The following is a 26,293-nucleotide window of genomic DNA, read 5'->3' as shown; positions in this document are numbered from 1 at the left end:
ACTTCATTTATCGGGAAATATAGATTGTATTGGATTTGTCGCTAAGCATATGTCAAAATAAGGTGTGACAGCTGTTACGTTACAGTACCGTGTATCTGGTTGGGCACAACGGAGCATATGGTAAATTATCCGGCATTTGGGTATCAGTTACCATTTTGAGTAACATTTATCAAATTGGGAATTAAGTGAAAAGATAAACTCACGAAGTTAAAAAAAGTTTTAAATACTAGGAGTATTAAAAGGTGTTATTCTTAAGACAAAATCCAGTACATAAACACAATAATAAACAATGAAGTACATTTGTTCACAAAAAGTTATCAATTATGATGTCTTACTTTTCATGAAAATAACAAACCATAACACTGACTTAATTGTGTAGTAAATGGAATCATCCACTCCAGTGCAAATGTAACATGTGAGCATGATTTTTTTTTCTGTGTGCTATTCACTTATAGCTACATGTACTCTACAACATATGTACACTATAAGCAATGGAGGTGGCACAATTAGTCATTCTCACAATGATTTAGACATCTGAACTAACAATTTTTTGTGCCGTTCACGGTTGTACCTCATTGTAATATTTATTAGATTGAATCTGGATTATTTGTTGAAGAATTACACCTTGTTTTGTTCCTAATGTTTGATCATGCGTGATGTTATCTCAATTAACCTTTCTATAAATGGCCTGCATGGCCAAATAAAGTATTACTACTGATGCCGCCATGTTTACTGCAATTTCGATATTGGGTTATGACACCCATATATAGACGTCTGACCTATATCGGAAGAGAGACTGACTGTCCAACATGGTGGTCAATTCAGATTTTGATTGTGCTTGCTGTTTACTTGATAATTTAACGACATTAAGGCAGAATTTAACTTCACACTCTTCTTCCTTCTTCTCCCTTGTATTTGCCTCCTTCAACTGGTTGAAGATACTGCAAACAGAAGATACTACGTTATACAGGATTGACATTATTTATGGATGTTTTTTTTTTTTTTTTACTTCTGCAATCCTATACAATTGAGTAAATATTAATGACTTTATCTGGAATTTTATTTTGTTTCAGTCGGCTGATGGCATTGAAGAGGATGGGAATTGTCGATAACTATGAGGTAATTAAATTAGGACTAGTGTAAGACACTGGTGATTTTCCAATTAAAAAATATCTCAACTAAGTCATAAGATTGAAATGTATTAATTAGGGGATAGTACGTTGTTTTGAGTGGCTATACTGGCGATTAGAACATGAAATTTGTGTTTGAACTCGAGACCGATAGGTCGAGAGTTGAAACCAAATTTCATGTTCTAATCGCCAGTATAGACACGAAAAACAACGTACTATCCCCATTCTAACACACCTTAATTAACAAATATACTACGCTAATATGTTTAGAAACATTGTATTTCCTTGTACAAAAGTACTTTGTGACCTGAACTGGCGATGTGTCATTCTGCAGCGGACTGACCAATCGGAAAGAAGCTTTCAAAAGTCGGTCATTTAGCCCCGTCCATACTGGCGAGAGCTCGATCTGTATGTTGACGAGGCGGAATATTTGGATTGTTCGTGAACGTCTTGTTACAAAAAGTNATAATGTTTGATCATGCGTGATGTTATCTCAATTATCCTTTCTATATATATGGCCTGCATGACCAAATAAAGTATTACTACTGACATCGCCATGTTTAGTACAATTTCCATATTGGGTCATGACACCCATATATAGACGTCTGACCTATATCGGAAGAGACGAACATTCCAACATGGCGGTCAATTCAGATTTCGATTGTGCTTGCTGTTTACTTGATAATTTAACGACATTTAGGCAGAATTTAACTTCACGCTCGTCTTCCTTCTTCTCCCTTGTTTTTGCCTCCTTCAACTGGTTGAAGATACTGCAAACAGAAGATACTACGTTTAACAGGATATCAACAGAAATAGTTCATACTACAACATTATTTATGGATGTTTTTGTTTGTTTTTTTACTTCTGCAGCCCTATACAATTGAGTAAATATTAATAACTTTATTTGGATTTTTTTTTGTTTCAGTCGGCTGATGGCATTGAAGAGAATGGGAATTGTCGATAACTATGAGGTAATTAAAATAGGACTAGTGTAAGACACTGGTGGTTTTCCAATTAAAAAATATCTCAACTTAGTCATAAGATTGAAATGTATATAAAATATAAAATGCCATGTGAGTGATCTGTAATTCTGCTAATTTCTTGTACATGTACTAGCTAGTATAATACTAATGTTAATAAACAAACTGATGGTTAATTAAACAAAACTACAGTTGTTATTATTTATTAAAAAATATATTTTATTTATATACATGTGTCCAATAATTTTGCATTCATTCAAAAGTGTCTTATTTCCGAAACGAGACAGCCCATACCTTTGAACTTTCTTGTGCTGGGTGTCCTTCTTCGATGCCTGAGATGGGTGTAGGTATTCTCAAGTATCTTCATTTCCTGTTTAATTTTTTTCTGTAACAGAAAATCCGGGAATACACCGTTGCGGTTGTTGGAGTTGGTGGAGTAGGAAGTGTAACTGCAGAGATGTTGACTAGGTGTGGTATTGGAAAGGTAAGTCAAGGTCAAATATCTTTTTGAATGTTAAGGTCATTAGAATTAATTAGTTTTGTCCCGGTGATCGATTATAATCGATATGTAATCGGAAAGGCAACCGATTCTCGACAATCGATTATGAGATGTCAACATTGATGATTGTTTTCAAATCCGGATGGCAAGTTCTACTTTCATTTTCACTAAGAGAGAATGGGAGTTCTAATGTCATTTTCATTACTCTTAACTATAACTTCTCACCAATCATGCTATTTAAACATAATTAATTGCAAAAAAAGTGTTAGGCTATAATCTGATTAATAATCGAAAATTGATCGGTTGACACTACTAACCGATTATATCCGATCATCGATGTTGAAATCTCGACTGATTCCTAACACTAGAATTAATGATGCAGTGTGATATTGGTGTAGATGTAATTTAGAGATTACTGTCTGGAATGTTTTTACAACATCAAATAAACATTTTGGCATTCTATATTTGTCTTAATTTTTTAGAACTATTGCTTATCTCACTATAAATTTTGAATTAAACTTCTCTGTCTACTGAATGTAAATGCTTTATATTCCACATTCCCAAAATATAAGTTTGTTCCAAAAAGGAAAATAAAATTTACTCATTTGCTTTGTATGATTTCATTTCTAAGATATAGCATTATCATAATGCTTGATTGTGATTAAATCATACAATACTAAAGTTGTATTTGAGTAATCCTCATTGAGATATGCTGTATAGAGGGAAATTTACTTCTATAGAGGTTTTAGACACCAGCAAAGTATGCATCTTGTGTACTGTACAACAGTTTTTCTCATAGAGTTTAGATTTGGGGGATATTTGATAGATTTTCAAGATTCTGTACTCCTACATGTATGTCCCTATTTTGTTACAAAGAGCAGTCCAACCAGAGAGTACAACCGACTGTTTTAGAAATATAAGTAGTAATTTTGAAGGTTTCGGGGCACCTTATAAGTGCCCTAAACAATTTCCATAAAATTTGAACAATTTCAAAACCTACCAAAAGTCTAAAAAAAAACACATAGACACTTTTTCATGTAAGTCAGTATAATACATCATTGTAAAGAGATGAGGACTGGAAAAAGATAATGGTGTATACGCTTAAACACATTCTAGAGTGTACTAGAGTCATCACCTATGGGATTTGTTTTCTGCCAAGCAAGTTTTAACTTTTTGTAGGTTTATTTACTACATGTACTAAAAATGAAATGATTTTGTTTTCAGTTGTTGCTGTTTGATTATGATAAAGTGGAGCTGGCCAACATGAACCGACTATTTTACCAGCCACATCAATCTGGAATGAGTAAAGTAGAGGCTGCTGAGAAGACACTCAAGTGAGTAAAATTGATATCAGTAACTTTCACCACAGTCTAGAGGGGAGGGGGGGGGGCTGCGTTGGCCAAGCAGTTAAGGTGTGTCTCTGGCTATTATCACTAGCCGTTCACTGATGGCTTGCAGGTTCGAGGCCTATATGTGGAGCAGTCGCCAGGTATTACTGGCCACAGGTGGGTGGTTTTCCTCCAATTTCTCCGTCTTTTCTCCGTCTTTTCTCCACCACCAAAACATGGCATGTCTTTCAATGACCATAGCTGTAAATAGGACGTAAAAAACCCCAAAAAGACATAGTCTGTCAAAGTTAATTTGGATACACAGTGTTGACATTTTGAATTAATCATCCAGCAGCTGTTCATGTCGTTTTACAATACTTACATAGTTATTGCAATAATAGTAACCATGTACAGGTTTGATAGATAAAGATATGCTTGTAGATTTACATCACAGAATGGACTAATATAATCTTTCCCTGCCAGGAGGGTGTGACAGAGTAATATCCAACCCTTGGCAGCCCAAACACATTTTAATGACGTCACAATTGAACACATACTAATTGGCACAAGGCTATCTGCCCCTAGGGGCTGACAAGCTGATCTTTCCCAACTAAAACGGGAGACACACATGTGTAGGATGGGAGAAAATAAATTCACTTCACATGGTATCAACACATGCCCAAGACTACAGGTGCTGGACACACTGCTATGATGTGTATATGTATACTATTTAATAATATTATATAGTATGTACACATCATATCTCAGTGGTTCCTGCTTCCTGCACTTATCCACCCAGGCAAGCATACACATTACACACACATGGAGGCTTGTCCTTAAAGAACCTTTGCTGTCGATAGGATGCTAATCGAAAGAAAGCTCAACCAAACCATATCAGTGTGTCCAGCACCTGTGCCCAGGACATGTCACATGGCAGTCACATGATAATCAAAAGAACAGGCAGAATGACTACATATACACTGAGAACACCTGAATTCATGTAAAATTATACATTTATGTCTTTAAGTATAGTTAGCTATCATTCAAGCATTGCTACCAGTGTCTATTTTTATTGTAGGGAGATAAACCCTGATGTTGAGTTTGAGGTGTACAATTATAACATCACCACCATGGAAAACTTTGACCACTTCATGGACAGAATCAAGTAAGTATCAGGGAGTTCTGCAAAGTATTTTGTGACCCGTGATGTTAATTACCTTGGTACAGTGAAAGGTATATCAACATTATTAATGTACTGATAAATAAATCCCAACCACTTTGAACAGTATACTGATAGGTCATTTACCCCTCAAATAATAACAGAAATATTAAGACGCTCATTATGGAAGACATTCGGTGACACCAAACTTTTTTTTCATTGATTTGTAATTGCAGGATAGATTAACTGGCAGCTCAGAGATAAGCTGTCTCGTATCTGAAAGTTTCAAATGAAACTTGACGTGCCTGCTGTCGGCTGTTATTTAAATCCATTAAAATCAGTAAATGTCCCTTTTACTGCATTTGTTGATGACATTTTCATTGATCATTCATTACAGTAACATTATGAACAAATGTAGAGCAGAATTCAAATAAGTTTAAACAATCATTTACCAAAGTAACTTCAAATGGTTCTTTAGTAGCATGCAGGTAAACAAAAAGTATTGTTGAGGTTATCTCCCTTTAGTAAGAAAAAAAAAGAGTTGGCTTGTATATAATCTAGCTGCATTCAAACATAGTTTTGCCAGAATAGTATGACTTTATGAGACATGTTACTACAGATACATTGTAGGCTGGTCCGCTGCTTTGCTGCTTTCTTATGTTTATATAGGTTTACTTTGATGGATTTGTGTGCGTTTTGTTTGTAGGAATGGTGGCATGAAGGAAAACACTCCTGTAGAACTTGTACTCAGCTGTGTGGATAACTTTGAGGCCCGTATGGCCATCAATACCGTAAGTCTGGCACTGTCCTTGCAAAAAGTACATGTATAACATTCCAAAAGCTTGATATTCAGAGAGAACACGAACTAGATCAGTGATTAATATAATCTGTCATATACTAGTGTGGAGAATATAGCCTGTCATTTTACAAAGGTTGAAAGTCAGTTTTGTGTAGCTTACCCGTCAGTACAGAATTGTCTTAGCTTTTTGTTTCTATGAATTTATTTCTGACCCTCAATAAATCTGTCACTTCACACCACGACATATCTGACCTGTATTGTACTTTTAGGCTTGTAATGAGATAGGTCAGTCTTGGTTCGAGTCCGGGGTCAGTGAGAACGCTGTGTCAGGACACATACAGTTCATCATACCGGGGGAAACATCATGCTTTGCTGTAAGTATTTGTGGTCTAGAGTGCAATGCTGGAAAAAGGGTGAAGTTCTTGACTGTCATTGCTTCTGTCAAGTATGTGATTCTTTCTTTTTTCAAATAAAACATTTTTGTTAATAAATGGAAAATATGTTGACTTGATCTGAAACATTAGCAGAGTGGATTGAAAAGGAGAAAGAGTGCAACCCCTGTTCATTAATATCAGATTTATTTTAACTATAACCTTAAGTAAAGAAAAAACTGTAATTGTTTCTTGTTTTGTTTGAAAATATATGTAGGCAATAATTAAAAAATTAGAGTTAGAATAATTATGTAAATTATCTGTAAATTTACTCTGAAATCTCTGCTCTTGTGTTACAGTGTGCCCCTCCCCTAGTGGTGGCCACTAAGACAGATGAGAGAACGCTGAAGAGAGAAGGTGTGTGTGCGGCCAGTCTTCCCACAACAATGGCTGTAGTGGCAGGCTTCCTAGTCCAAAACACGCTCAAGTAAGTACATGTACAGGCTACAAGTCTAGATGTTGATGTCATATTCCTGTTGTAATCAAGAAGAAAATCTTGTTTTAGTATATAACCTTCATGGGAAAGAAATTGGTGACATCGCCTCACTAAGTCAAACTTTAGTACAGAGTACAATAAATACTTTTGTATTTATTTCTGCAAGTGTGTTATCAAAATCACATAAAATATGTTATTATACCTCCTGTTAAAATCTCGTAATCTGATTGGTTGAGAAAGATGTGAACATTNCAAATATGTTATTATACCTTCTGTTAAAATCTCGTAATCTGATTGGTTGAGAAAGATGTGAACATTTTCAATGTTACTTGCTCGTTTTACAAAGATAAAGAAGACAGAGTGACATTCCAAAAAATATCACATGCGCCAAATGTATGCGTGCACGGTTCGTCCCAGTGCCAGGGTGTTATCAAATCACATTCATGTTTGGTTCATTCGACAACTGTTGAGATGAAGTCTTGGTTTATGTCAAATCAACACAAGGACCTTTAAAAATGGTGAAGTGGTGAAACCCTAAACATGACACTCGGTATAATAAAATAAAAATCACATTCNACATTGGTGTTTCATAGTCCTTATAATTATTCGGCAGGAAAAGGGTAAAAAGTCTATAATTTTTATCTGTGTTTATTCATAGTATTAATATTCGTTGGGTGTTTAGTTTTTTCGGGCTTTTCTGGTTGACAGCAAATAAAGCGAAGTTAACTCCCTTGCAAGCAGCTATATATATCAATATCTCAAGTTTGGAGAGAGAGGTATAAAATGACCATCAAGACATGTACCTTATTTTAATTACAGAAATGGTCGATAATAACTTTAGTTTGAGGTGTGATACTACATGGATACAATGCCCTCTAATATTTTATACATGTCTCTTATTTTAGTTCAGATATGTAAAAAGATCGGGAGGTTGCATACTATCTGAGATACAGTGCCCTCTATGATTCCTACATATACCTGATTTTAATTACAGATATTTATTGAAATTTGGTGAGGTGTCATACTATCTCGGATACAATGCCCTCCAGGATTTCTTCCCAAAGTACGCCATGAAACCTAACCCCCAGTGTGAAGACCGTTTCTGCTGCAAACAACAAATCAGCTTCAAGGTGAGACATAATGGATTTATAATGTATGTTTTTATTGAGCAATTATTCTTATACTCTATCCACAGCACATGAACCCATACAAAAATTACTTAATTTTAATTCTTAAGGGTCCCTATCCCACTGGACTATGGTTATTCCCTTATACAATAAGCTCCCCTTTAGTTCTGTTTAGATAAAACTGTAGCACAGTTGGCCAGGACATTTCTGTTGAACAGGTAGCGAAGTCATATATAGTGATAATTTATCAATTACAAGTCCAGGGTTTAAATCCTGTCTATATCCCGATGACTTTTTTTTAACCTCAGAAAACTGTTGTTAATTAAATTTTGATAATTTCATCTTTATTTCTGGAGGCGACTATAGGTTTGTACTTTGTCTATACGTCTGTCCTCTTGTTTCCAAGGTTTGTCAGAGGCAGAATTTCTATTTTACATTGAGTGACCTTTTTTGGCACGCAAGTAAACCTTAGACAGTGGAGTGTCATGTATCAAATGTAGGTAACTGTGACCTATATATGTTGAACTCTGCCCTCAACCAGTAAAACAGTTAATCTTGTGCTGATCTAATGTACTATTTGACTAGCTGCGGGAACCGTAGCTTCTAAGCCCAATTTTTCATTTTTTATTTTATTGTTATTGGACCATAGATCATCTATGTCTGATAACAATATTTTTTTATTTTTTTTTAAATCGGGCCTAGAAGCTACGGTTCCCGCAGCTACTATTTGACCTGAAGTTACAAGATTTGGTAAACAGGTTTATCATGCTATCATTTTCTTAAAACAACAACTTTGTCAGATTTAAAACTCGCCCACAAATAACTAATGGGAAACTATGAATCGTTTTCAATACTTTACCTTGTTGTCAAAGTTTCATTTTAATAACTCTTTTGCCTGATTTAAAACTTGCCCACTAACCAATGGGAAACTATGAATTGTTTGAAATACTTTGCCTTTTTGTCAAAGGTTCTTATTTGTAACACTTTTGCATGATTTAAATTTTCCCACTAACTTATGGAAAACTAAGAATTGTCTGTAATACTTTGCCTTGTAATTTTGTTCCTTAATATGTTGTAAGAATGTGATCCTAACTGTTTTACCTTATAGGAAAGAGAGGCATTGAAGCCAAAGGTTGAAGCTGTAGAAGAGAAGGAGGAAGAGGTCGTACACGATGACAATCCTTTTGGTGAGTATATATGTACATGTATGGTCCATAGTCTATTCAGACCATGAAATGTTCAGGATTTGTGGCCAGTGCTTGAAGAATAGTGGAAAATAGGTGTATCCTGAAAAGTGCAGAAATTTGCTCAATATTTCTTTAAAGGCAATGGAATATATATACTGCAGACATGTATCCTTTTCTGTGAAGGACTGTTTTATATGAGGATAATGAGGATAATTGGTTATTACAAATAAGTTTTAATTAATTCAAATTGTGTGCTGTATAGCAATATCCAGTCCCTGAAAAAGAAAAAGAAAAGATAGTGCACTTCTACTAAAATCTCTGCATACCGATAAAGCATATCAAGTATTAACTATATATATATTACTAATTAATTGGTGCCTTTCTTTGTCTTTTAGAAATTGAACTTGTATCAGAAATGACAGAGGAAGAATCAAAGGCAGCAGAAGGCGAGACTCCCGAGCTCACGGAGGGTCTCCGACTAGCTTACACTACACCAAGTCAAAATACACAGGTAACCTATATATATAGCTAATAATTAACTCATACTTGGTAAATATGGTCATAGCACACGAGTAAACTAGTTTTCACTTTTATAAATCAAAATACACAGGTAACCTACAGATATCTTATAACTAGGTAAATTTAGTTGGTCATTACACACAAGTAAACTAGGTCACAACTCACAGGCAATCTGCACATAATAAACCTCTATATAAACTAGCACAAACTATGCTGATTTAGCTAGTGTAAATGCACCAGTAGATAACTTTGTGGAAAACACACACCTAGGTAAAAATGAAAATAATTCACAATGGGCAGGTGAAACTTGGACAGAATACACATGCAATCCTACAACAAATACACAGGAAAGTCTTGTTTAAAAAATAAGTTAGGATCTGACTCCAAAAACAAAGGTAAAACATGTATGAATATGCTTTTTAAAGGATAATTCAGCATATTATTCAAGCATCGTACGTTGACTAGAATCTATAGAAGGACTGTTGTAGGATACCTGTTCTTTGCCATATTTTTCAATGGTTGCTGCTGAAGGGTTAATGATATATATATATTTATTTGACAGGAGGACGCATCAGCTTCCATAGAGAATACAGAAAAGAGCATAGAGGAACTAATGAAAGAGATGAAAGGGTTATGATACGGCTAATATGATCTAGGACAATATTTATAATAATCTGATGAGGTCGGGGAGGATATGCCAGAACAGATCTTAACATGCGTCAAGGCCGACCATGCTTGTGTTGTAATAAATTGCTGCCATTTCCAAGCCACAGTTCAGTGTCCACATGTTGGACATTTTAATTATCACAGTACATATGTGATGGAATGGTTAGTGACTTTTCCAAGCCAGTTTTATTTCCACATTGTCGTCATTTTAATTTTGACAAACAGTACAAAATGTAATGAAATAGTAAGTGCCATTTTAGTTGAGCTGTCATATGGCTTACTAAGATAGTAAAGTAACTGTATTGAAGTTCTACTAATTAAGGACGTAAAAAGCTAACCAATATTTTAATTAATAGTTAAAACAATTATTAATAAGAATAGTTATATCTTGTGTTGTTGCCATGAATCACTAATTAATTCTTTAAATATTCCTGCAACGTATGTTGCGTAAATATTCCACCTATTTTTAATATGAATCTGTAATTATTGGGGAACAATGACTCCTGTTCTAACAAAACAATGTTTTTAAATGCCATTCTCTAAGCTGTTTCAGTATGTTAAAAATTGAGAGATTTAATAGGAAAAAAATAAAGAAAATCTGATGATTACAAACGTTGATGAAAAAAATGTTGGTGGTCCTCTAAAAGGAAGAGACATAGCAAGTGTACCAGTGAGCCGCTTAATTATAAAGTACAACTTTTGCTATTGTCATCTCCCTGTCTAGTGTAATCTAGTCTTTCTAGTCATATTACATATTGCTGCACTTCTTTCTCATGTATCTTTGATAAGTGTGTAAGCCTGTATCCCTGTATTGTTTTCAACAAATGGTGCATTTTGGGGGAAAATGAGAGAAAATTGCAATAGATCTGAGATTAAGATCTGTGTACTTGTCTGATGACTCGTTGCCATTCTTCTTTAATCAGTAAAATGTCTATCTATCTCTGCTGGAACAACAGCAAGATTTAATGCTGGCCCCCTCCTTATTTTTCTGCTTTTCTTCATTGTGTAACATCACATCAGCTGTTCTGGTTAGCCCTCCTCTACTGGGTCGCAGGTTCAAGGCCTGCATGGGACATTCGCCAGGTGCTGGCCGCAGGTCGGTGTTTTTCCCCCAGGTTACTCCTGTTGTCCTCTATCACAAATACCTGGCTGATCCTTAACTGATCACAGCTGTTAATAGGACATAAAGCATGAAAGAAAATCAAACCAAACCAGCTGCTCTGTGTCGACGTTGTTGCATACATTTCATTGTTTCTCTGCTCTGTGAGATTGACAACTGGATCTTAGAGAGTGTGTGAGGAAGTGTAAATAGTAGGGGTTTTGTATGAGTGAGATTTCTCACTATCACTCAAACCAACTGCCCATATTTGTCTATATTCATCTATTGACAATTTATTTGTGTCTGTGGTGGGTTAATATAAGGGCATTCATATTTTAGTTCCCTAACGGTACTATCACAGAGAACTAAAAGGTTTACGCAGGTCCGTCAATCCATACTATTGATCAGTCGGTTTGGGTCGTATTTCATATACTCTGTCATTTACGATTGCCAAAGTTTGCATGCAAGTATTTCTTCAGATAAATTACTAAATTGTGTATGTATGTACATGTACATCTTAGGATAGTAAAGTGTAGCACACCGGAATAATTCCCCTTGTTACACTCTATAACACTAGACAGCTTAATAGCCCACTGAACATATGTGATATCAAAGTTTGTAGGGAGGTGGGGAATGATGTATTTGCTCTCAATACTTAGTTCAAGATTGTTTTGCTGATGAGAGAAGTGTTCTTCCTTTGCTCAGAATGTAGATTACTTTTTTTTAAAAACTCAGTTGGTGATATAAATACTTTCCAAAAGAAATAACGAGATTGATCATTATAGACACTTACCGAAATGTTAAATGCATTGTATTATATTTTTTTATCACCGGGAAAGCCCCTTTAACCTGTCATTTAAGAGGGGTGACGGCTCTAAAAGTACCCAAACAGGCCGACATATAAACTCAAAAAAGCATGAAAAGTAACGTGTTCCTGTAACGAAATCTCGCCGAATCGACACCATGTAGCGCCATGTTTATTCTATAATACAAGATGTATACTTTGCGTATCATGTATATTTAACATGTGGAACGAAAGTTTCTGATATGGTTATCAGCGTCAAATCCACCATTATATTTAATTTCAGTAACATTAGTCAATTGTAACTAGGGAAAAAAATAGAAACATATTTTTGTATTTAATATTTTGCCTTATTTTAATAACGAAGATCTTTTCGATATATGTTTTTTATTTAATGTATTCTGTTACTTCATTTGAAAGCAAACAAGGTTATTCTTAATTAATCTTATATTTTAGGTACATAAAAAAGTTAGCAATAATGCTTTACTATTGTTAGGAAAGACAACTCTTGTAACCTTCGATTTGTGCCATTCATAACAATATAAAGTTCTTCAATTATGTGTCGTTAGCCATAAATACAATTAATTTGAAGTAATGATTTTACACATTCTTTTCGTTTTTGAAGTAAAAACTGTTTTTGTCTGTTCTAGTATTTCTGAGAATAATTTATGAAGTTTGATCGATTGGTGATTGTGGTGAATGTATGTTGATGATAGGGCGACAGTTAACGTTGTTAAAAATAAATTAAAAAAATGTCATTGCATAGAACTTTGTGTTCAGATGTTATAAGTGTTAGACGGGTACTTGTACTTTGTCCTCAATAGAAATCAGAATGTTCCGAGATTAAGTCGTTCTGAACTCTCCTAATATAAGCTTGACTAAGACGTTTCATATTCGAAAAGTCATAATTGTGTTCAATTGGTTTTCAACATAAAATCTTTAATCTTTGTAATTTTGCAATAGAGTTCGCCGCGGGAATCACTTTTCATGTCAGCGTTCCGAAGTTGGTCGGTCGATTTTCAACATTGGCATTGGAACATTCCGAAATGAAGTCCTTCGGAATATTCCAACTTTCTCCAGGACGTATGATGTACATGTAGGAGCTTCTGAGTTGTATTAAATAGATTTATTTTTAGCAGAAATACTAGTTAAAAGGGGTTTAATTATTGTTTCGTCGTACAGATTCTACACAGTTTACCACGAGAAGCACTTTTGATGTCGGCGTTCCATCTTTGAAGTTGATCAAGCGTACTTACCTTAACAGTGTTTGTTATCGTGGTTATGATTCTTGAAAACATAACTTTGTCTTCGAAACTGAACAATAGTTGACACGAATCAGCAATCGGTGTCACGCAGCACATACCAATCTTTCTGATTTGAATGAGGGGAAAAGCGAGAAGCGAAATCGTAAAATTGTGACCTACATAATGTATTTAACAAAATAACGGTGCAAAATGTCATAATCTTGTTTGGCCCCTATGGCTTCACCGTTGGGTCATTGAATGGCGAAACAGCTGTATGCGGTGTAGTCATTCATTCATTATAGCATACCAAATAATACCAAATTGTATAGGTGGATTGCTATAGTTTTCGCGATTTAGATTAGTCGTAACCTTGGTGACCAAAGATGTCCCATTTGAGTAGTGTCAGGGTTCATAATACACATACTTGTATATTAATTATTCGATATTAGCCAGTACCGATCTTCTAATTGAAATTCATGTAATTAAGCGGTTTCGTGCATCCCCGCCTCTGCCTCAATAGAAGTTCAGACCAATTTGTATTTCCACATTTTTTGGCAACTAGCATTACCGATGAGTGGGAAAATGATGGAGCAGCTGGATTATGAAAAGTTCTTTTTACACAACCAGTAAAAGTTTCTATGTGACGTTTCGATGACTAGTACGGTACATATGTACACTGTGACCTTCATCCTCCACAAATCCACAAGCTTACCAACGAGTGATATGACGAACGAAGAACGGGTCGCACTCCAAAAAGTAGGCGGAAACAAATCCATAACGATATCACCAGCTGACAAGGGGAAGGTAACAGTTGTCATGGACACCGACGATTACGAGGCCAAGGTCATAAAAATGCTACACGAACATATTCATGATGTGGTCAGCAAAGCAAATAAAATAATGGGAACTATCCGAAGAACTTATACATATTTAGATGATACAACATTCTGTCTTTTATATAAAGCACTCGTAAGGCCTCATCTGGAATATGGGGCCTGCGTATGGATTCAATATTTACAAACATATATAAATGAAATAGAAAATGAAAAGAGAAGGGCAACGAAACAAATACTGGAAATGAAAGATCTAAGCTATGAAAACAGACTGAGGATTCAGAAATTACCTACACTGAAACATAGAAGGTTGAGAGGAGACATGATTCAAGTATATAAATTAACACATGGAGTATATGATCGAGTTGTCACAGAAGGATTTTTAATTCCAAATAATAACAAAAGAACAGGAGGACACCGTCTGACACTAATAAAACGAAGGAGTAGACTAAACTTGAGGAAATATTCTTTCAGTGAGCGGATTGTTAATCATTGTAACTCCCTTGAAAGCTTCCAGATGCCGTGGTTACGTCACCAACAGTCAAAACATTTGAATCCCGATTGGATAAATACTGGGGGCAACCTAAATGTTTTTTAACCATGAGATAGATAATAATGAACTTATTCATATCGGACGTCATCATATAAACTGATGTTAAACTTTGTGATCTGGATATAGGCATGTATAGGCATTATGCCTGCGTCCAGTATTATCATTATTATTATTACCGAAGGCCAATACAAACACTACTAGAATGTAATGTACACCCTATATTCACAAACCCACTGATGCCTATTGTGGACTGCACTGGATCCATTGCTTACAATGTTTCCAGATCATTAGCAGACATTCTTGGACCGCTAGTGGGTAAATAGGAACACCATGTTAAGAGTTCGAAACATCAAGCGGAAGCTATGTCTACCATCATGATTCAGGAAGACGAATAATTTATTTCACATGTTGTTGTCTCTTTCTTTACCAACACACCCATTTACGATGCACTTAGAATCATTCAAAAACGCTCAGAATTAGAGATCCTTGCGTAAAAAAACCCAAATCCAGGACATCATGGATTTGCTGGAATTTGTGCTGATAACAACATATTTAAGTTTTCGAAACAACATCTATCAACAACGCTTCGGCACTGGTATGAGTAGTCCAGTGTCTCCCATTGGGGCCAATTCGTTCATTGAACATCAGGAAGCAATAGCCACAGCCCCAATAGAAAGCAAGTATAGCTTATGGGGGTCACAGAAGGATTTGACCACACATATCAATACCACAGTTGCCACTAACAACATCAAATGTACATGCGAAGAAGAAAGCAACGGCACAATGCCCTTCTTTGACACTATACTGGTAAAGAATGAAGACGGAACCGTGAAGGTTTTGGTCTATAGAAAAAAGACCCATACGGACGTTAGGCGTCGTACGCACATTGCTCAACATACAATAGTCACAGAACAACAGGACAAAACACAAGAGCGGAATCACATAGCTAGTGCAATGAGGACGTGTGCATATCCTGAATGGACCATAAAACGGGTACAAAAACGGTGTCAAAGTAAGGAGGAACAAGAAAAGGTCAATTAAGGATAAGAACAAAACCAAAGGTCAAGTCGTCATCCCGTAAATAAAAGGTATATCCGAAACCATCCAGAGGATATATCGTGATCATGGCATAGCAACAGACATGAGGACCCAAAAGACGCTTCGTCATATCCTAGTACACCCTAAAGATAAAACACCTTAAGAAAAAGTCGCAGAATGCGTATACAAAATCGGATGCAAACACTGTGACGCATCGTATTTTGGAGAGACTGGAAGGGGATTTGGGGTCCGCCTTGGTGAACACCGGAAAGATACGGAAACCAAAGAAAGTAGGAAATTCTCGAGATCAGAAAAGAAGCAATCGGAGTCCCAGATAAATAAAGCGGCAGTAACAGACCATGCCACACAGAATCATGTGATTGACTGGGATAAATCCAAAGTTTTAGACAGAGAGAGCAATCTGTTCAAGCGGCAGATAAAGGAAGCCATCTGGATACGCCGCAGTGGGCCATTTCTAAATCGAGATGAGGGGGCTCAAAGACTCTTGCACATCTATGAACAAGTATTATACAAAGCGTGGCTGAATCGAGTCATTTAGTCACATATACAAGTTATTGTACATACACCTACAGCGTGCATCATTTAAGCTATCCTGTGTAGTCAGTTAATCCAAAATTTAATACATAGAATAAATAAATGAAAAAGGCGAGAGTGAACAATTGTGAGTCTTCTTTTTAAACTTGAGACACTGATTATAAGTATTCATTGTTGACTATTTGAAGTAAGTAGAAGGTGAATGATGCAGATGTGGATTGGGTGAATACCATCTGGCCAGGGTTTACCGAAGTGTGTCCATTGTCTGTCTTTCCTAGCTGGAAAGGTAGTAAATTGGAACTCTGGCCCCTAACCCTAATAATTTTTCTTGTAAAAGTTTTCGTATTTCTGTAATATCACGTTAGCTGTTGTAGTGATATAGTTGGGCGTACATGTACACTTTAAAGTATTTCCCTGATATCCACGAAACTCCTATAATGTGCTCTATGCGATTGATAACCGGGTCCTAGTGACGCTATAAGGGAAAATGAGAACAACAAAAAAATAGTATGAGTTTTGGGGATAACTTCTTCTTGCATGAATGGGTTTTAGTGAACAATTTCATTTCAATCATTTATCTTGTTTTTCATTTTTCTGTGCTTAATGTTCAGCATTAAGAGGATGGCAATAACGTGGTCTGTCGTTGCCGGTATAATGTGACCGGGCGGAATGCTATTCTGGGCGTCTTCGGCATTGTATTTCAGTGAGATTGCACTATAAAGTTGGCATCAGATCCGCGCTATCACAAGGAGCATACCCTGTCTCCTGCATACATACACACACGCAGGCACGCATACACTACACGCACTGGGTCACGGCCTACGCTGGGCAGTCACCAGGTAATGACCGTAGGTCGGTTCATTTTCTCCGGGAACTTCGGCTATCCTCCACCACCAAAATCTGGCACGTCCTTAAATGACCTTAGGTGTTAATAGGACGTGAAACAAAATTAAACCAAATCAAAATACACGGTATGAGAGTCAATCTCTGTATCACTTTGTCTGGGTCATATCGCATAAACGCTGTTAGAGGCAATACCAAACTTTGCGCATGTTACCTCATGAGATTATGGAATGTCGCACACGTCTTATTTCATATACTTTGTTTGCGAAAATTCAAAGTGTTGCATGCTATTACCTGTTTGGAAGATGGTTTCTTATACTGAAACAGATCCTTTGTGCCACAAATAGAGAGTAACTGCAACTGGAGTTTTGGAACTACGGAGTGTCCGCATTACGTTGCCTTGTTCAGGTAAGAGTGGAGCTTAGAGATGAAGAGTGCACATTTCCTTCTATAACTCATAAAAACCTGCGTTGGTCATACTAATATTATAATTAGCCACAGGAAATTACAATATCCATCATGATCCATATTTACAGAAATGTTAAATGCATCATATTATACCGGTCTGACCTATTTAACTCGTCCTATTAGAGGGTTAACAGTTAAAAAATAATACAGACATGTAGAAGTGTAAAACTAAATGTACAGTACTATATGTAACATGTTCTTGTAGCAAGATTATGACCGAATCACCACTTTCCTACAATATTCGGTATACTCGTTCATCTCCTGTTGGTTACCGTATATATATATTTCACTAGTAGGGTATACATTCTCATATTTTCATCTGTGTAACATTCTTTTAGTTCTGATATATCATAAGGAACATGTCAGGAACATATTTTCATAACTATTCGTTATTTTGAATAATTATATCAATTCAGGTTTTCTCACTATTATCTATTAATAATTATTATTTTGTGTGTCTTTCTTTGATTACAAATGTTATAATTCTGAATAAATGTTATACATGTACAATCAAGTGGGTACTGTTTTACTGTTGGAAGGGAAGATAATCCTTTCAACCTTCGTTATGTGCCATTCGGCCATAATATAGAGCTTTGTATTAAGTGTTGTTACATAGAATATAAAACGATTTCGAAACTACGTATACGTTCACACATTTTTTTTTCTTTTGTTTAGTTCTGCCTGTTCTAACATTTATGAGAAGTTTATGAATTTTGACTTCAGTAAGCAACCTGTTAATGTATTTGAGAACAGGTTATTAAATTTAATCGATTGGTTATTGTAGTGAATTCATGTTGATGCTAGAGTGACAGCTGTTTATAACAAATACACATCTTTTCATTGCATCTTTGTGTTTATTCATTATTGTCAGATGCTAAATGTTGGACGGGTACGTTGTACTTTGTCCTCAGTGGAAAGCGGAATCCTGAGCTTCAATAGGACTTTTCATATTCGAAAGGTCAAAACTGTGTTTAGACGTTTTTTTTAACAGAACGACGATTCAAAAGGATTTAAATTCTTTTTTCTTCGTAATTTTGCAATAGAGTTCACAACAAGAAGTACCTTTGATGTGATCGTTCCTTTTTTGTAGAAGTTGGTCTGTCGAGTTTTTTAACAGTTTTTAATACCAGCGTAAACATTTTAGAAGTTGGGACTTTGTTTGACTTAGGTTTTTAAAAACAAAAATACTGTCATGAACATTTATCTGCATTAAGTTGTGAAATAAAGATGTATTCAATATTGATGAATTACAAACATCATCAGTCTGAGGTTTACAACTGTTTTAGAAATATTGACCAATGTTTTGTTTTGTTGATTTCAAAAATGGGAATACATTGTATATGTATATGTTGATGGTATCACCTTCGTTTGTTATCTTCGTTTTACATGCGTCATCAATTATTTCTAAGCTTCTCAGTTTTTAAGTGTTTAGTATACAAAACAATTTTTCTCATTTTCAGAACAAATACTCATAAAAGACACCATCCTTTTTTTAAGCGACGAACTCTATCGGAGAAGGTATATCACCTTCGTTTGTTATCTTCGTTTTACATGCGTCATCAATTATTTTTAAGCTTCTCAGTTTTTAAGTGTTAAGTATACAAAACAATTTTTCTCATTTTCAGAACAAATTCTCATAAAAGACACCATCCTTTTTTTAGCGACGAACTCTATCGGAGAAGGTATATCACTGCAACAGTTCATTGGGAAATTGCACATAAACCATTTGAGAAGATTTTAATGATAACATCCCCCGCTTAGTGTGTCCCTTGTTAATTCTTTATTGTTTGTGTCAAGCTGTCTATTACTACCGGTCATTATCGGGACAACCTTACCCAGTAAAAACATAATAACACTGTACTTCCGGCGTTGCCTTGCGTAATGATGTGCATATGTACCTAGCTTGAGTAATACGAAAAGACAACCATGTATTATTTATACGATATGGTGTGAGGTAATTTGACAAGTCAACACGGAACCCAGCGGTGTACGTGTTTATAGTGATAAGATCATTAAAATAAATATCGGAAATCACTTCTGGTCTCTTCATTTAGCGTAAAATATCATTTTCCATTTTTGGATGTGAGATCTATGGGACGTCTAATCTATAGTGATCGTGCTCGCCCAAAAAGGCAAGCGCCGATATTTTCTTGTTGTTCAATTATTTAGCCGCCAAAAATCCGACAAATTGTTCTAAGTGATTTCCTGTAAAAGTGCCGAATATATTCATTTTGACGTCCAAAACAGTCTCCAAACCTCAACACAGCCATTCGGGTTTATAATCGATGTAACTGGAGGTCAAAATAAAGACTTTTACTTTCAAATCTGGACTGCTCGCTGCGGATGAATACAAGATTTTTTGTTTTTGTCGGTAGCATGTGCTCACTTTCAGGTCAAGCCGTAGCTTCGTGTTACTCAGACTAGGGCTCACGCTGTCGGTAGCATTGACGTATCTATGCTATTTTCGTTTTTGATCGGCTACTTACTTAAAAAAATAGAACTGCAACTTAGTCCCAGAAAATATTCTGTCTACTCACTTAAATTGTGACTTACATCAATTGTATATACATGATCAGGGCCGACACAAGTCTGACTGCAGAAAACTGTTTTTTATCTAAGTTATCAAGGCAATCATTGCAAGCTTTAAACGAAAGTGGATTTTCATATTGGTGGTATATCGCGATCGTCACAGGTGGATTCTTTCGCACGGCCAGTCCACGTTGGACAATTCTGTCAAACCGCTTTGTTCAAACATTGCATCCGACAAATTTACGTATTCACTATATCAAACCTTGTACACGTGGTCTTTTTTCGTTTTAAGTATCAGAGCAAGCATGATATGTCAGATATGTTGTAATTAGAAGAAACATATCGCTTTTGAAACACCATGTCGAAGTGCCGATTTTCGGCCTTTGGCCAGTAAGCCTATGCTTTTGGATCACCTCATTTCTCTTGGATTTCACGTCTTAAAACGAAAAGTCAAGACATGATATAGAACAGCAAACTGTTAATTGCTTCTATAAAGTACCGATTTTCGGCGTCACATATCAAGTTTCAAGATGTGTTTGATGTTTTCAGTGAAACGTATTAAAATACGTTTTATATTTATCATTTTTGATATTTTAAATTCTTTCCTATATAAAACTTTCATTACAGTGTATATACTTTCCAGGAAAATAGTTATAGATATTGCCAAACCGAGGCTTCCTTTCATTGTTTTTTTGGATAAAATTTTAGATTTAAATTCATCGAGACAAATGTATAATACTCTAATATTAAAACGTTTTAACCCGCTTTTCATCTTTCACGATCTGAGATATGAGATCAAAAGTAATTTTCTCTCATGAGTTATGCCATGGATTTACAGCATTTTAAATTTTAATATATTTTTCTTCCAAGTTACGCTTTACAAAAAAAAAAAGAGTATAATAACACTTGAACTAAGTTAGCTAAATACTCCTTAAACATTTGTCAAACATCACATTTAACAGTACAGTAGATTTATCTTAATATCACTTCCCATTTGTCAGAGAAAAACATGATATTAACAGAAACATGACATAAAAAGAATACATATTTTCTGACGTTTTTCAGCCCTCAAAACCGGAAGTGAACTTAGTCAAATGCCTAAGTGATGTCGCTCTACGAAGAAGATTGATATTTTGTAACTAACCTTGTTCTTTACCCTAGTTGAAATATAGATATAAGTAAATAAGTATAGAAATAAATATTTTATTAGTATTTCATCTCAGTATGCAGTTACACTTCATATAGTTCGTAGCAAAATGACGATCAGTACTATCGTAATTATGATTGTTTACTGCAGTAGTGATGTAGGCATACAAGTGTTTGGCTGGTATTCTGCATCAAATTCAATGTAAACATGAGACTTGGTAAATATTTACCTTTATCTTGATATATATACTGTTCTTTCGCTAGTAACATCTTTTTATAGGTTAATTTCTTTAGATATTTGCTGCAAGTGTGTAATCGAAGATAGTACACATGTTATAATTAGTTGAAAGAATACATCACACTTGGCATTAAAGAAAAGTTTACAGATGTTAGACTGTCCTAGCTCCCCCAACCACAGGTGAATATCATGTTAACAAGTATGTAAGTCACCTATTGTTTAACAGTCAGCCAGGTGTAAAAAATACCCAGTTAGGCAGAGGCATTGTTTACAAATAACGCGTCCAGGGTGTGACAGAAGGTCCCCAGGGCATTTATCATGAATCATTACCACCATTTACCTGTATTTTTTTTGTGACTGTGGCCAAAATAAAGTGATATTAAGAGAAATCGACATAAAATCAGGTGATAATAAAAGAATTGAATTGCATAGATTATATAGCAGGAAAAACGGTGCATCAAAAAATAACCGAAAAGTGACATTAAGCGACGTGATATTAAGTGAAATGTACTGTACTGCATTTCAAAATAACTATTTTAAAATACTGAATATTGGGACTTGATATGGCCCACGAGTCAGGGTCAACGGGACCGATAAAGTGTGGTTGCTTTTACAATCAGTTGGCTACAAAAAAAAACAATCTTGGTTTCGTATTTGGCTTCTGACTTTTTTTCTGGTTCAGGGTGAGATTCAACCAATCTATATTGGCAAATGGCAGACCAAAACAAACAGACGATCATTCGAGGGAAATATCTCTGGGGCAGGGAAGCCCGGGGAATGGACATATATTGCATTAAGAAATTTGATATGCTACTACGCGAGTCAAGTCAAGTGGTGATTATGAAACCGAAGAAGAACACAATATCGTATACCTTTATTTGAGTAATTGTGACTTTTTTGTATTTAGAAATTCCTTTCTCTGGCTGTGCTTATCTGATACAGTTTTCACAAATAATTATGTTACAGCATAATGCAAATCACCGTAAATGTTAGAGTATCAATTTGATCATGTTTACCATATTATAACTACACAATGTAAAACCATTTCGAAGTATATACTATATAGTGTGTAGTAATAGAAGACATTGACATTGCAGTTCTCTAATGTTATGTTAGCTGTTACTTTGGTTATGTTTTGTAAACAGTCATAAAGTCACCATAGTGAAGTCTGCTCATTCAGTAGAGGATCCACAGAGAAGGAAACAACTCACACACACTCATGCATGCTGCCAATCCTCAAGTGCCATGGATACTTTAATTAGGATGTTACGGAAGACGTTTACAAAACTTGGATTTTTTTTAAACATGAGATGGTCTAGCAACTGGATGCATGATAATACATGTACATCAATGATATCAAACTTATAGGTAAAATTTATAGTATATTTAAAAAAGAAATAACATTTCCAATAGTACAGTAATCCCTGAATCAGTAAGCTATATATTTACCTGAGTTGTTGATTTATACGCATTAATCAGATAAAGAAAAAACTTAGCTTGTGCTATGCTTCGTGTTGCAATATTGGTAATACAAACGCTAAATATTACCGTCAAAATACCATAATAAACACCGCCAGATTACACCATACAATACCGCAATTATACAGTAAACTAGCCTGCAATCCTGCAGGCTATACAGAATAGCAACGAACTTGAAAACGGTAAAGAAAAACAATGCACATCACCTTTGAGGACGGATGTCACTGGGACTCCCAAATGAAACTCTTGCCAAGAAAATATTTTTAACATGTTTACATTCCTATCTTTATGAGGATACTACTCGTCAAAAAGGTTTCATACCGGACGTTTGTGAAATGCTGAAAAAGTACGACCTAATGGACTTACTCTCACATTATGTGACTACTCGAACCGACTTTCCCTCCAAAAAAGCATGGGCATTGTGTAGAAATCACGCCATCAGAAGGGTAGAAACTAGACTGTCGCGTGAAAAAATTAGTAACCACCGCCAGTTTGATCGTTTCAGACTCGTCCATACTCAAATACATGTATATCCGCATATACTATGGACCCTACCCGAAACTACAGCAGACTTAGCATGTGTTCAATTAGTATCAGAATTGATGACTTACGCCCCGCAAACCGAACAACAAAATTGTAATAAATGTGGGAATCTAGGACTGACCTTCTTCACCATTACGTAACTCAGTGTGACGTCACTCACTCCACAAGAGACATTATCACGACGGAAGTACTAGATCTATGGGGCATATAAACATTCCTGACTAAGGACAATATAACAGAAGAAGAATTCGTACACATTTTATTTGGACGTAAACACCCGGTCATAGAGGACGATAAACTGTTTCGGATGATGGCAGCTCGGTTCCTGAGAGCTGCGTCACATAATTACCTCTCAACAGACGATAGGATGTAAAACGTGCATCGTGACGCGATGAATCTTTTACCAAAACCAGAGACTGTGCTAAATATCTATTTTTACTCTCTGATATTTTGCATTTTTCTGTATCTCTTTAAGGAGGAATCAAAAAATGAATGAAAAGCTCTTGAAACATGCGAGCGACAATAGGTCATTCATTAATCTTTTGTGTTGCCAATATAGTATAGAATGAATAATACCTAATTTATATGTATGCGATTTCTTTATGACCCATCACATGCCTCCATGGACTCAATCTATTTAATTCCGGCGCCACGGAGTCCGTCATCCTTGCGCCACGGAAAGCGCCCACCACGCCAAATATTGCCATTGGGCGAGACAGCCAAGCCATGTCCATCTAGTCATCAGACGACTGTTGGCAATTTTACGTTCCTCTAAAATGAGTGAGTCCTCATTCAATATTTATAAAATAGTTCATCTTATAACAAGTTGTCCGTCACAACATTGATGTACTGCGGCCAATGATCGTCATAGAACTCGAAATTGGTAGTTGACAGATATGATTGGAAAAAACTACCACTTGTAACATTGAAGAAAACATTTGGATGTAGAAATTATCTAAGTTAGAATCTTAAAAAATGTTTTAACTCTGGGGTACATTACTCAGTATACTACGTACCTATAAGTAAAAAGAAAACGCATACATTAGTACTAGTAATGTAAAGGGTTGGCTTCGAGCATCCGCATAAACAAATATTGTGATCGTAAGTTACTGAATAAGGCTGCGGCATAAATCGGTGTAGCATAAACATCATACATGATATGTAATATCACTTATGAGGGTGTTTAGGCTATAAAGATCAAACTGCAGCTTGTATGTCACAAATACGTTTGTTTTAGTGTTTTCTCATTACAGGCTGGCACATACGCTTCAATAGGAATATTAATGTCGTTTAATATAGGATTTTACATAAGTTTCCTTTTCATATGAGTTTGATGACCCATTATTTTAATTATTTTAATTTAGCGAGCCTGTGGCAAGGTAAAATGAAAACAATCGTAACGAGTTTCATACATTTCATATGAAATGAAAACGACTGTAAAATTCTTTTTATCACATACTCAGGATTTGTGGTATTCATTCGTGTAAAACAACAATCATCATGCAACCTTGAAATGTAAAATGTTGTCATTTTGAACCCAGTGTGTACGTCTGTGACGTCATGTACTTAACCTCGGTATGACGTCAAAATTGAAACTTACAACCAATCACAGGACTGATAGGTCATATAACATGGGTTAATTCGCAAAAGCATATGACATGCGTATATTCACCCAATAACACAGCACATTATGTGATAAAATATATTCGTTTCTTATTCCGATCTTACTATCGTTTACGTCGTCAAATAAAGGTCAATACAATCTAAAAATACTATTGAAAATAAAATCCAAATTCAACGCATAGAATATGTCTCCATGTCTTGCAGTTGTCCTTTTCAGTAAATGCCCATTTTGTAACCGGATCCGGATTTATAGGGGAAAAAATGCGTACAATTTTTACTTATAACGAGTCTATTGAAACTTATGGAGATGAAATCCAGATTCTTCAACTTTCTATGTACACGTATATTGCTATTATTACGCCCATGGCGGTACACTGCCGTGCTGCAATCTGAAACAGCGTTCGAGGTGTTCTTACAAACTAACGTTCGTTATGAAGCTGAAACAATAAAAGTCAGGCTAATGTCAACATATCAAGTCCTTATCGCAGGTCTGAGCCTGGTTAGCTTAACGACCCCATAACAAGAAATACATTAGAGAGGTCTTCAAACCAAGTCTTTATTTACTTACAAATGGGACATTTGTTTTCTACATATCAAGCTTTAATCGACTTTACAAATGTTCAAACAGAATGGACCTTTGGTAATATTTCATCTTTATTGCCTCCAAATTGGAGAGCATGATACAATGATAGTACATGAATAATGAATTATTTACAAAATGACAACAATCGTGACATTCACACAAGTTCACAAACGTATATACATATTATTTACTGGTTTATGTAGCCAGTAAAAAATAATAATAATAATAATAATAATAATAATAATAATAATATTAATAATACCAGGGATACTGATAATACCTTGCCTATGTTCGATTTTTTTTTTTACATTTTCCTTATTTTAAAAAGGCAAGTATTTGTAAGACATTATTGTAATTATTATTCTTACGCATATAAGTCAAACATCCTTTTTATCGCATATACGGATTCTAGTCTAAATTCTTCTAAATCAATTTCATTCAAATTATAGGTCATTG

The 26,293-nt window shown here is 35.4% G+C and overlaps 1 protein-coding gene across 2 annotated transcripts; it reads left to right on the top strand.

The window, feature by feature from the left end:
• Window positions 1-1,080: 1,080 nt before the first annotated feature.
• Window positions 1,081-12,930, top strand: LOC110460533 (ubiquitin-like modifier-activating enzyme 5). Of its 2 annotated transcripts, none has more exons than XM_021513495.1 (11): window positions 1,081-1,119; window positions 2,505-2,594; window positions 3,834-3,943; window positions 5,016-5,102; window positions 5,803-5,887; window positions 6,165-6,269; window positions 6,626-6,753; window positions 7,757-7,892; window positions 8,998-9,076; window positions 9,472-9,587; window positions 10,158-12,930. In XM_021513495.1, the coding sequence occupies exons 1-11, from the start codon at window positions 1,081-1,083 to the stop codon at window positions 10,230-10,232; spliced, it is 1,050 nt and encodes a 349-aa protein (XP_021369170.1). In that variant the 3' UTR covers window positions 10,233-12,930. The 2 variants fall into 2 exon arrangements, with proteins under 2 accessions (XP_021369170.1, XP_021369169.1); XM_021513494.1 differs by lacking the exon at window positions 1,081-1,119 and adding an exon at window positions 2,057-2,101.
• The last annotated feature ends 13,363 nt before the right edge of the window (window positions 12,931-26,293 follow it).

This window comes from Mizuhopecten yessoensis, unplaced genomic scaffold (genome assembly GCF_002113885.1).
Source record: "Mizuhopecten yessoensis strain PY_sf001 unplaced genomic scaffold, ASM211388v2 scaffold10423, whole genome shotgun sequence".
Lineage (NCBI taxonomy): Eukaryota > Metazoa > Mollusca > Bivalvia > Pectinida > Pectinidae > Mizuhopecten > Mizuhopecten yessoensis.
This window is presented reverse-complemented; position numbering and strand designations above follow the sequence as displayed.